Source organism: Platalea leucorodia, assembly GCF_965183815.1.
Source record: "Platalea leucorodia genome assembly, chromosome: 11".
Lineage (NCBI taxonomy): Eukaryota > Metazoa > Chordata > Aves > Pelecaniformes > Threskiornithidae > Platalea > Platalea leucorodia.
The window spans coordinates 6,925,982-6,938,000 of record NC_138833.1 but is presented as its reverse complement, the minus strand read 5'-3'; the positions used below and the strand labels follow the sequence as shown (position 1 = coordinate 6,938,000).

At 43.6% G+C, this 12,019-nt stretch overlaps 1 protein-coding gene across 2 annotated transcripts in view; it reads left to right on the top strand.

Annotated features, from left to right (window-relative positions):
• Positions 1-11,116, top strand: part of ETF1 (eukaryotic translation termination factor 1) — a 28,638-nt gene extending 17,522 nt beyond the window's left edge. The window contains exons 5-12 of one of the 2 annotated variants that reach the window (XR_014229454.1): positions 2,674-2,812; positions 3,758-3,948; positions 4,478-4,607; positions 5,392-5,547; positions 6,103-6,167; positions 7,378-7,525; positions 9,024-10,322; positions 10,607-11,116. Coding sequence is in view for 1 of the 2 variants with exons in the window: in XM_082323905.1 (XP_082180031.1) it covers positions 2,674-2,812; positions 3,758-3,948; positions 4,478-4,607; positions 5,392-5,547; positions 6,103-6,167; positions 7,378-7,525; positions 9,024-9,106 (912 nt within the window). In the remaining variant the exon portion in view is untranslated. Of the gene's footprint in view, positions 1-2,673; positions 2,813-3,757; positions 3,949-4,477; positions 4,608-5,391; positions 5,548-6,102; positions 6,168-7,377; positions 7,526-9,023 lie in introns of both variants that reach the window. The other variant, XM_082323905.1, reaches the window with a different exon arrangement.
• The last annotated feature ends 903 nt before the right edge of the window (positions 11,117-12,019 follow it).

Genomic DNA, 12,019 nt, shown 5'->3' with positions numbered 1-12,019 from the left:
TCACCACAATAAATGTGTGGACTGAGACTTAATTGCCTACCATTAAACCCATATGAGATGGGCTGGACAGGCCCTTCAGTGATGTAGTTCTGCTTGTTTGCTTGGGTTTTTGGAGCTCTGATCCATGATTGGGTTTCAAAGGGTAGGGGGAGTACAGGAAGGAAAGCTATGCTTGTTGTGCAGGTGAGGTACCTCCATATTATTCTGTCTCCCCACCAAGGATGAAATCCCAATACATCTTTGACCTACCAGGAATAACAAAACTGCACAGGTACAGCTCTTGAGTTCCGCTGAGCCCACACGTCCGTAGGCAACTGAAAGCAAGAGGTAAATAAGAGAATTCAGGAGATAGCCAGAGGTGCAAAGCCAAGGGAGATATTTGTCCCTGCAGTTGTTGGCAGTGGGTGGACAGTGGTGGGTTGCCTTCTGCCCTAGGAGGAAAGGGATTAATTTGGTCTTGGCTGCAGCTGCTGCCTCAGGGCACTGATTCAATACAAAAAAAGTAGCTGCTGCCCAGTGGGCTGTTCCCAGGAGGCAGCTGTGAATACACTCTTGCTGGTGCGTAGTGTTGCTCAGCAAGAGAGTGGCAATAACTTGTGAGGAATTTGTGGTAATTGCTACTACTGATGATGTGATTACTAATGGCACCTTTTTCCACGGGCTGTTTGCTCTCCTGTGTCTTTTGAGTATGTGACTATTTTATTTGGTATTGTCTGCACTGCAGAATCAAACCTAGCTGTAAAAGCCTACTGTATACTCTCTTGAGCAACGGGATGATGTTAGCACTGAAGTCCCGATTTGTCTATCTCATTCGGTTGTAGAGCTGTGCTTTTAACACAGTGGTTCCCCCAACATGCAACTAGAACTCAACAGATAGGGCATCTGGCTCAGGACATCAACAGCTTTCCTATGAAAGTGAGGACATGTCAAGGAGCAGAAAAAGGATGTGACCTCACCTTCAGGCTGAAGCTGCAAAGGGGAAACTCAGCCCAGGCTGAAGGAACAGAATAAAAGCAATGGTCCCTATTTTGTGCTTGATAGGTCAAACAGTGGAATCGCTGACGTGGAACTAATGAAGGGGAAACTGGGGGAATCACTGATCATTGGATACTTTTTTAAAATAAGAGGGAATCAAGAACATCAGAGCTGTAGTCATCTGCTGCCTGGCAAGAGTATCTGATAAGATTTCCTCTAGATAGTTTATTGCCTGTGTGAAACCGAAGTAACCTCCCAAGAGGGATATGAATCCTGATGTGTGTCTGAAGGGTAGGATTTACAATGACTTATTTTGATACCTTGGCTGGAGCATTCATTCCAGTCACACGATTTGCTTGGCTCTGTCCCAGTTAAATAGATTGCAATGTAATATGCCACTTCCTCCTCTCATTCATCCCACTGCTGGGGAATTAATACAGAATATTTATTTTGGCCAGTAGATTCCATTAAACCTTAGTGTCTGTTTCTTTTAAGCTTGAAAGCTGTAGACTTGGTTGTGTGGATTTTGGATAAAGATGACTACTGGTTTTTATTCTTTCCGTTCAGCCCAATAATCAAGCTGGCAGGCATGCAGGCAGTTAAAGGTCCTGTGCAGTAAACCAACACCATCGCTCTTCCAGTATTAAACTGGTGACTTAAAACAATCTGGAATTTGACAAGTTCTCCATCCTGATGATGTGTTTTTGCCAGCCAGAAAGGAGATTCTTGCTATTACACTTATTGGGCACGTATAAGTGAACAGAAGTGTGTGCGTGTGTGCTGAATGTGCCTGCCTGCTCAGGCTGCCCTTGGGGCAACAGTAGCTGACAGATCCTCTCAAAGGAGCGTGGAGTTTGGGTAGTTGTGGATGTCCTACACCACCAGAATCAGGAAATTTGATAAAAGTAACTCAAAAGCCTTGATACTAAGCAGTGCTTTAGTTGTTAGTCAGCTTAAATGACCTTACAGGATGAATTTTGTTGCCTTCTTTAAAGGGAAGAAAATTGAAGGATAACTTCGTTTTCCAGCAAATATTATGGCTGTCTTCTATGTAGCCAGTTATGCACAGGGTAATTACTGCTGCTGTTACTTAATTCTGCTTTGTAAGGCTGAATTTGTCATAGCCACTGTAGATTTCATCATTCTACCTTTGGGACTTTTTGAAATCAACAGGTGCAGCAAACCAGTATTTGTGGTAGTTGGCAAGTTGAAAGTCTGTATTGGTGCTTTGTAGTATAAAACTAGATTGACAAATAGCCCGATCAGTGAACTAAACAAGTTCTGCTTTCTAGTCTGGAATGCTAGGAGAATTAGTCTTCCAGTTTTGCCAACCGGAGAGGTGATGCAGCCTTGTAGAGGTGTGATCTGTTTCACTTAGCACTTTCCAGAGCTAATCTTTAGGGTTTTGCTGTTACACCTTCCTGCCATGTCATGTGATGAACTGGTAATGCTGTGAAAATAGTTATCAAGTTTAAACATTAGTGTTCGTTCTGCTCTTGGCAGCATTGTGTGAGATAGTAATCTGGGCTAGTCTCACCTCCTGAATCTGCTGCTCTTCCTCTAGTTTATTTGTAAAAAATAGCAATAACCACCTACGGAACTAAAATTTATTGAGGTGTATTGTTTCTGGTAGCCTTTCTGAAGCAGGGTCCTTAATAAACTGGTGCTTACTGCTGACAACATCGTTTTCTGTTCCAGGCTCTTACAGCGCTGCTTTCCGACGACAGCAAGTTTGGCTTTATTGTAATAGATGGTAGCGGTGCACTCTTTGGAACTCTTCAAGGAAACACAAGAGAAGTCCTGCACAAATTCACTGTGGATCTTCCAAAGAAGCATGGTAACGCACTAGTCTCTCTCTAGACTGTTTGCAGCAGAATATCACGGGGTGGGACTTGAGGGTAGGAGCAGGAAACTTGGCCTGTAGGTTTTTAGCTCTACTCAATTCTTTGCTCCCCTGAAATCTGACAGCAAAGCCTCTGGTCTGAGCCTTCTGTCAAAATTAATGAATCACTGTAATATGCAGTTGATCTTAAAGTGATGCTTTTTATTTCTTGGTGCATTTGACCCTTTACTTGGTTTTGGGACAGTCTTAACTAAATATTACTAGCACAAGTAGTAATACTGCTTGGTAGTGTCTTTAAAGTTTGCATGTGATGTTGTTGCATGCAAACAACAGGGAAAAGCAAGAAGCTGTTCCTTGCAAGAAGCACAGAAGCCTAATGGAGCAAGCAAAGCTCTAGTTCCACTGTACGATGCTGTATTGTAGGGAGCCACTGATGAATTCAGCAAATCATCTGTTAGCTACTCCTGGTTTACTGTCCTTCTCTGTAGATTAGGATGGGACAAAATGAAATAGAAGTGTTTCCCCCAGTAAGTTTCTGCAGCAGAGGCTGCTGGGATGCATTGCATCAGCAAGAAAGGTCTGTGAGGCAGCGTAACAAAGGAAATGGCTTTTAATGAAGGTACAGGACATAGAAAATGTGCACAGATGTTCAAAACTTGTATAGAGAGTTGCGAGTCCATATAAAAAGAAAAAAAAAAACCCTCAACATATTTTCCTCTGTGGGATATGTGGAGAAAAATCTCTTGCTGTGAATGAACGCTCTTTATTCACTTGCCGTTTCAATGAGCGCCCCTGGCTCTGCTTGTGGCAAACTAATTCCGAAGGCTGCATCTGCCCTTGGCTTCAGTTATTCAGGGCCCGGTTGGGACCATGTACTAATAACCTTCCTGAAATGAAATGACTTCCAAATTGCTACCTCACATCTGTTCTCTCGTAAAGGTAGAGGAGGTCAGTCTGCCTTGCGTTTTGCTCGTTTGAGAATGGAAAAACGACACAACTATGTAAGGAAGGTAGCAGAGACGGCTGTGCAACTGTTCATTTCTGGCGACAAGGTGAACGTGGCTGGTCTCGTTTTAGCTGGATCAGCTGACTTCAAAACTGAATTAAGTCAATCTGACATGTTTGATCAGGTGAGTGGCCTTTTCTGAGCAAAGCCCAAATGTTAAGCTGTCAGTAGTAACATCATGATATTAGTAGTAGCTCTGCTATAAGATCCCTCTCAGGAGGAATGTAACTTTGGTGTCTTAAATGATTTGATGAAAACTAAAAATCTGATGTATCCTAGAGAGGTCTTCCTTTCCTAATACCTCCTGCAAGGAGGCAAGATCTCCTTTTCTTAGTAACAGTGCTAATAAGAAATCTGTCATCCCTGGTTCGGAACCGGTGTTCGTGTTCTTTGTGTTCCCAAATCTAAAGTAGAACCATTACTGGAATTAAACTCCACTAAACCTAATCTCTGTGGCCCTGTTGCCTGAAAATTGTGCTTCGATATTAAGCATTCAGAGGTCCCTCCGACTCAGAACCTCGCTTGCAAGTGAAGCAAAATAGATTAATGCTGTGACTCTTGCCAGGTACTTATTCTTGTGGCATTATGAAGTAGTCTTACGGCAGCGCTGTGTAATAAGACTCTTTTTCATGTCTCCTCTTTTTCTCGTTTAGCGGTTGCAATCCAAAGTGCTCAAACTAGTTGACATTTCATACGGAGGAGAAAATGGATTCAATCAAGCAATTGAGTTGTCAACTGAGGTCCTCTCCAATGTGAAATTCATTCAAGAGAAGAAACTAATAGGTATGTGACTACATGCTCAGCCTTCTGCTGAGCTAGATATGCTTGATTGAATGTGCTGATCTTTCTTAAGACCTCCTGGTAATGCCTTGGTGTGCTGCCTCAGCCCTGCAATGCTTTGAGTTGAGCAGAGCATGACTTCTAGTGATTCTTTGTTACCTGGACACCTTCTCAAATGCTGCAGGACTTAATGAGACTTTAGGGAGTGGGGGTTTTTGTTGGTGGTTTTTTTTTTCCCCCCACCAAACGTCTCGGATATTCTCTGTTTATCTTTTCATCAGAGATCGCCTTAGTTTCAGGCCTTCTGGTGACATTTGGGTGGGAGGGGAAAAAATATCTCCTCAGACTGTTTGCATCTTCGGCAAGATGAGAGTTAAGGTTTATTTTGTTTTAAGATAGCAGTAGAAGTGATCCCTTGTTTGACTGTCTGCAGGCACACATTGCTAATTTGAAAGCACAAGAGGGCAATAGTAACAGCTACCTTACGCTGAAAAGAGTGAGGTTAAATAGTGCCTGCTGGTGGGTTAATCCAATTGATTGTTTCATAGCAAAGGTAAGCCTTTCAAGGGAGCGAGATTCCTGATGGGGCAGTGTCAATGGAGCTGACTTTCTGGCAGTGAATGTTCTAAATTACGTGCTTTGACGTGTTATCATATCTCTTGCTTCCTTCAGCAGCATTGCAGTCTCCTTTTCTAGTTTCTTCTTGCGTTCAAATCAGGCTTGTTTAAAAATCCACGTGGCATGATCAGTGTTCGTGACAATCTCTTTCTTTGTATCCTGGCTGCAGGACGATACTTCGATGAAATCAGTCAGGACACGGGGAAGTACTGTTTTGGCGTTGAAGACACACTAAAAGCTTTGGAAATGGGAGCAGTAGAGATACTGATAGTCTATGAAAATCTGGATATAATGAGATACGTTCTGCACTGCCAAGGCACGGAGGGTAGGTGGCGCTTCCGTGAGACCAAAAGGTCCATCAGGGTTTAAGGCCTAAGCCCTCTCACTTGGATTAAAGACTTGATCAAGGGGATGTTGTGTAGGCAGGTTGCTAACTTGCAGCTTCCCAGCTACTCTGGGGGGAAAAGTCTGAAACTAGCAAGCTTCCACTGTGGAGAAAGAATTGCAGTGCTGGGGTGGCAGCTTGCCACGGAGCTAGCATGAAACCTGCCTCTCAGTTGTGTAAGTATAAACGTGATATCACTGCATTATAGAGGGGAGACTGACTTGACCCTTACGGCCAGAAATACAGTTCTTGCTGACTATAGACAAACCGTACGCCTACAGCAGGACCTCTGCCTGTTTCGGTTTTGGCACTACGGTTATCCTCTACTGGTGTGCCCTGTTTGGTTTCCCATAGAGCTTCAGCTAGAAAGAAAGGTAGTGTCAATGACCAAACCCTCTGTGTTGCAATTGCTGGCTGTTGTGAGTTTCTTGCTGTCTTTAACCTGCGTCTGGTAGTCTTATCCAACCTAATAATTTTTTTTTCTCTTCCTCTCAGAGGAGAAGATCCTGTATTTGACACCAGAGCAAGAGAAGGATAAATCCCACTTCACAGATAAAGAGGTATTTCAGCTTTGGGGCTTGTAGATTTATTTTTCAGTGTACTGGCGCAGCTTTCTGAATACCTGAGCTTAGTTTGTCGCCAGCATGTGAGCATGGGGGCATTTCTGGCACTCAGATGAGACTTCAAGAGGGTAGCCTGTGGGTCTTCCTGTTCACCTTCAGTGTAACCCCTGGATTCTAGACTTGCTTTTCTCCAGTCTTTCCTGCTGCCAATTCCAAGGTTGTGTAAATGAGTTGAAGTGACCACCATCAAACCATCTGCTAGAAGAGTTTGGTAGCCACCACACAATGTGCAGGCTAAGGTCCCAAACCATTACTCCCTGCTTGTTGCACACTGATTTGGTCAATACAAACCAACTGTGAGGCTAGAAACTATGACGTGGATTTAAGTGCAAGGGAGTGTTTGCTTCTAGATATATTTGACACGTGGATCTGTCGTTCACTGCCTGTGAGTTTCTTGCCTGTACAGGTCAAAAAGCCCCGACGGGGCTGTATTACTGTGCAGAGTAAGCTGGGCAAAAAAGTCTGTCCCTTGCAGAAAGGGTGGTCATCTCTGTCTCACATTAGGACTGCAGGGTAGCCCTTTCCAGCTGCTTTCCCTCCTGGTGGGGTAACTGCTAATTCCTTCTGTGCACAGAAGGTTTACAGTGTTATCTGCAATGATGTAGTGTTTCTATGCCAATAATCACTTGACCTTCTACTTATAAAACTGTGCTTTTTGCCTCTGTATTTGCCTAGATCAGTATTTCCTAGAGTAAACAGTGCCTGGTTAGATGAGTGGTGATGAACCGTTTGTGGGGTATAAAGCAAATCTAAAGAAACAGTGAAGACTAAGAGTGTAGCATGAGGGGACAGTTGAGCAGAATAAACAAGGCATTTTCTCTCCCGCTTCCGCACTAACTTCTGTAGTATGGAGGCCCAAAACAAGGCCTGTCAATGTTTAATTTCTTAGCACCAGGAGCCTTCTGCTTGTGCCAGCACTTGTCTGAAACACACGTGTTGGGAATGCCTACCACCTGGACCCTGGCAAGTGTGGGGGGCTGCTCCAGCCTGCGGAGCACGAAGGCTGGTGTCTCTGTCTTAAGACTGAAAAGACAGGGGTGATGTTTAAGCCAAAGACAACTTTCGGTGTGAATTTTCTCAATACCTAACATGCAGTGACTGTATCTTTTTTTTTTTTTTTTTTTTTTCTCCTCAAATGTCTACATAGACTGGCCAGGAACATGAACTGATAGAAAGTATGCCCCTTCTGGAGTGGTTTGCAAACAACTACAAGAAATTTGGAGCAACATTGGAAATTGTTACAGACAAATCACAGGAAGGATCCCAATTTGTGAAAGGATTTGGAGGAATTGGAGGTAAACTGCAAGAGAAGAATGTGTGTGTGTGTGGTTTTTTTTTTCTTTATACTGGTTGATTTGATAATCTGGTGCCAACACAAGTGGAAAAGTAAACAGATTATTCTTACTTCTGTTAGTCACGATACCAGTTTAAGAAATTATCATGTTCATCAGGGGTCTCCAGGTGAATTAATTCTGTATTCAGCAAGATGATGCTGCACGGGCTGTCGCTTTCAGACTGTGTTCTTCAGGTCCCTTTGTCCTTTAGAGGGTGGACTGTCCTTCTTTCCGGCTGCTGAATTTCAGAAGGGCCACGAACTGCTTTGCTCTGTATCTGCACAGTTGTTGTTTTGTGGCAGACCGTGCCCTGCTGTGTAGAAGTGGTGTATGACAAACACCAGCCTAGTTTCTGAAGCAGTTGGATATCTGCTTCAGAACTTCCCTGTACTTTGCTCCCCAGTCTTCCTCTTCTTTTCAAAATAAAAATATTTTTAGCCCAACTTCATGGAGAAATGAGACTTCTGAAATCCTTCAGTCCTTCTCTTGAACTCACTGACCAGTTGCAGCTAAGTCTGGCAGAGGTGCTCATGTGCTGGCTCATGTGCTTCAGTTTGACAAAAATCATTAGCAAAAACACCTGCCATGCACCTTGTTCTCCCCAGACCAGTGATTCCAGGACAAAGCTCTTGCTTATTTGCTGATAAGCCAGCTGTTGCCAGTTACTGTGTTTGGGTTGATGGATGTACAATAGAGTTGAGTGTATTGTAAAGAGGAATTTCTAGGGGCCAAAGAACACCAGTCAGAAGGAAACAAGCTTGAATTGTTTGGTTACATAAGGAGCAACAAGTTTTGAAGTTTTCAGGGTTTATAATTCCAGGAGTCCTTCCCGTCCTGCCAGATCCAGCCTCTTTGCATGGTGGGATACTCTTTGCTACCATGCTCCAGGCCCTGTAGACTTGAAAGGAAATATTCCTTGAATACCCTTCACCTAAGTAAATGTTTCCAGGGATACAGGCTTCCCAGAAAGCCAGGTTGGTGTTTGGGGTGGGAAGAGGTCCAGGAAGACAGCCACTTAACTGCTCTTAGTCCATTGTAAAAGTTACTTCAGTGCCAGCTGCCTTCTGAATTCAACTGATAGGCCTTTGTCTGAGCAGTTATAGTAGGATAAATAATCTGTTACTGGTGTGGGTTTGGTTGGGGGGGGGGCGGGGCAGAGATACAGTCCTCCTAGAATAGGCTTGGCTTTTCCGGAGGAAAGCCGGTCTGTGCTGAGCAGGTAGGTATTTCTTCCTTTTGGCAACAAATTACATCAGGCTGTAAGATGGATGTGATAGACATTTTCGCTCTAGCTGCGTGTCTGCTGTCAGTCATCAGTCTGAGCCTATCTTGCAATACAAGTGCTACGTCAGCTTCTGCAAATTTAATTGAGAAACTCTTGACATGCAGACAGGGCTCAGTAAGCTGCTTAAAATGCTTTTTGAATTTTGAAGAAGCTAAAGCATGTTGTTTTTACCAGGTATCTTGCGGTACCGAGTGGACTTCCAGGGAATGGAATACCAAGGAGGAGACGATGAATTTTTTGACCTTGATGACTACTAGGTAGTCGACCTGGGTCCGGCAAAACGTGCCTCGCCCCTCCAGCATCCAACCCAAGGAGCAAACTCATGGTGGAAAACACAACAGATCCCTGCCTTAGAATTGGAACATTTCCAGAACTTGATCCACAAGCATTGGATTTAAAAAAGCAAAACCCTACACTTTGATTTGTCATAGTGTCAGTACAGCAGCAAACTACTAAGTTCCTATATGCCACTTTGGACTAATTTAAAAAGAATCCCAGTTTTTACTTTTACTCAATGGTGAAATTGGTTGCTCTTGTATTTTATGAAAATGATTTTTTTAACCTTCATGATACATTAACTGCTGTAAACCTCTTCCTTCAAAAATTAATAGAAGTAAGATCCTACTGGTTTGTTTCTTTTTACTTTTGATTGGAGAAATCAATCGCTGCATTTTGCAGCAATGTGACCCATTTACATGGCATTCTCAGCTTAGACTGCAGAAGAAGAAATGTAATGAAATTGAAGCCATTCATTCTCTTCAAAAGAATGAGAAGGCACTTACCTGGAGTGCTAGCTTATAATGTGTGGCTTGCAAATTCAGATGGTTTGGGGAGGCTTACCAGCCAAACGTGCTTTAATCTATTTGCAGAAGCACTGCTCTTACAAACTAGGAAATGCACTTCATTGATTGCGAAGAAAATGCTGCTGAAGTCTTGGGCTTAATTTGGATTTGAGCAGTGCAGCCTTCAGGATTTTTTTTTTTTTCAGTCTTGACAAAAATAAACATATGATTTAAGTGAAGTAAGGTACACTTTGCTTTGTTTTGTTCCTCAGTTAGTTTTTCTTTTTGCTTTAGGACTGCGTAAGGTTTCCTTGATTATGTGAATTTGAACCCACAGGTCTTTAATGGAAGCGGGTAATTTACAGGAATAATTAGTAAGTGGAGTCCTTGACCGAAACCTTAGTACTGGTGCATTTGGAGCATTTGATACGAAGACGTTGAACGTTAGCACAACCCACTGGGGGCATCCATCTCCCAGCACTAAGGCAGTCCGGCTTGGCTCACGAGTGTCCTGTAAATCTGATGCTGATCTCTAATGCGCCCTTAATGGGTGAAATCTTCTGGTTGCATCAAGACTCAAGAAAGCTTTTCGTCATGCCTGCTATATAGAATGCATTTCAACCTACTAGAAATGGCTAAGGGTTTTTCAGCCCGTCTTGCAGGCAGAGGGTGAAGCGAATGTTGGCACGAGGTAATGCACAAGGCTTGCTTCTTTTCGGGGGTTCCTGGGTTCTCTGACGGGCACTCTGACATCGCGGTGCCTGGTAGCTCTGTTCTTCACTGGCTCTGTCACTCCTGGTGCATCGGTCAAAAGCAGCTTCTGTTCCAGTTGCATACCTGCCTATTTTTCCGATAATCCTGTTTCACTTGAATGGAGGGGGAGCTTGTCTTAAAATTTCTGCCACACTGTTCTTTGAGGTCCAAAATGACTGTCGTGAGCAATACAGTTTGTAACCCTGGTTTCTAACCTGGCAGATGGCTTTGCTGTCGTTTTCACATCAAAGCTGGAATCTCTCACGGAAGGTGTGACTGGGTCCGCCGTAGATCTGCGCAAACCCAGGTTTGAGCACATTTGCGGTCTCCACAGCGGTATGTTCTGGATTTTGCCATTGTAAATGGGTCTAATGTGACATGACAAGACCAGAAAAATTGGATGTAAATTTACATTTTTGAATATACTGCTTGTTGTTTCACATGATACATTAGGGTATGCAGCTCCTTTTTGTAGTTTTTATTTTTACTATTTAAGTTTGGAAATGATGCCAAATTTTTGTATTTCTTTAATCAATGTGTTCTCTTCAGTGATATATATTGCATTATATATTGATGTGTATATCAATATATACTGATATGTATTACACTTACACATACAAACACGTTAAACGGGGGTGAAAAATCCTAGCCTTCGCATACTATATAGCCTCTGCAGAGAGATCCCAAGCAGTGATATCTTGGTGTTGTGATGTACAGAAATGGAGAAGAGTATTAAACCATATTTAAGAATATAGTACGGACTCCTGCTTTATTTCCTTTAGTCCAGGAAACACCGGCTTTACTCCGTTTGGTGCCAGAGTCGGGTCAGTACTTGAGTTTCGAGGTAGCTGCTTCATAGCTGGGCTTGAACATCGTGTTTCTTCATCATACTGAGTTGCTCTTTTAAGCTGTAGCAGAAATCAGACTTCAGAAGGGGAGGAAAAAAACCCAAGTTCAAAGCAAGTTGTGCTGTGAGCGTTACCTGAGGTGGTCTTCTGAACAACTGAGGCAGATGAAAAATACCCTGCGGATGCAGAAACCTGCCCTTAATATTCCAGTCATGGAACACCTGGGTGTTTTTTTTTTTTTAAGAAGCCTTTTCTACCCTGCCTCTTAGTGCGGGAGAAATCCGGATCAGAGGCGTACTTGCCGCGTGGGCCTGCTGCCTCTGCTTCCTCCTGTGTCCGGGCTAGGCGTATTGACGACTTTCCCAGAGAGGACCTGCCTCCTTCCCTAGCTGGGAAGGTGATATGTAAAAGGCATCACTAATATCAGGAATTTTAATGGATGCTTTAAATCACCTGTCAGCTGGTCTTGCCTAGCAGTGATTCTCTGGCTGAAGCTGAGCATCCCCCTTCTCGTCCTGCAGTACCAGAGCAGGATCTGTGCCCTGTAGCTGCTTGCCTGGTGCCCTTCCGAGCTCGTACAGCAATGGGAGCTTGGGCAGACCTCAGCTTTCGTACTCGCTGCCTCGTACTCTCTTTGATCTGCAGTTGTAGCAGGCGGGAGAGCACAGCTCAAGGTCCTCAGGTCTCTGGATAGCAGAAGTTTTGGAGATGTGAGGCTTCTGCTGGAGCAGAAATAAAAATGACGCGCAAAACCACTTTGCTGCATGCATCTCATGCCGTCTACAAC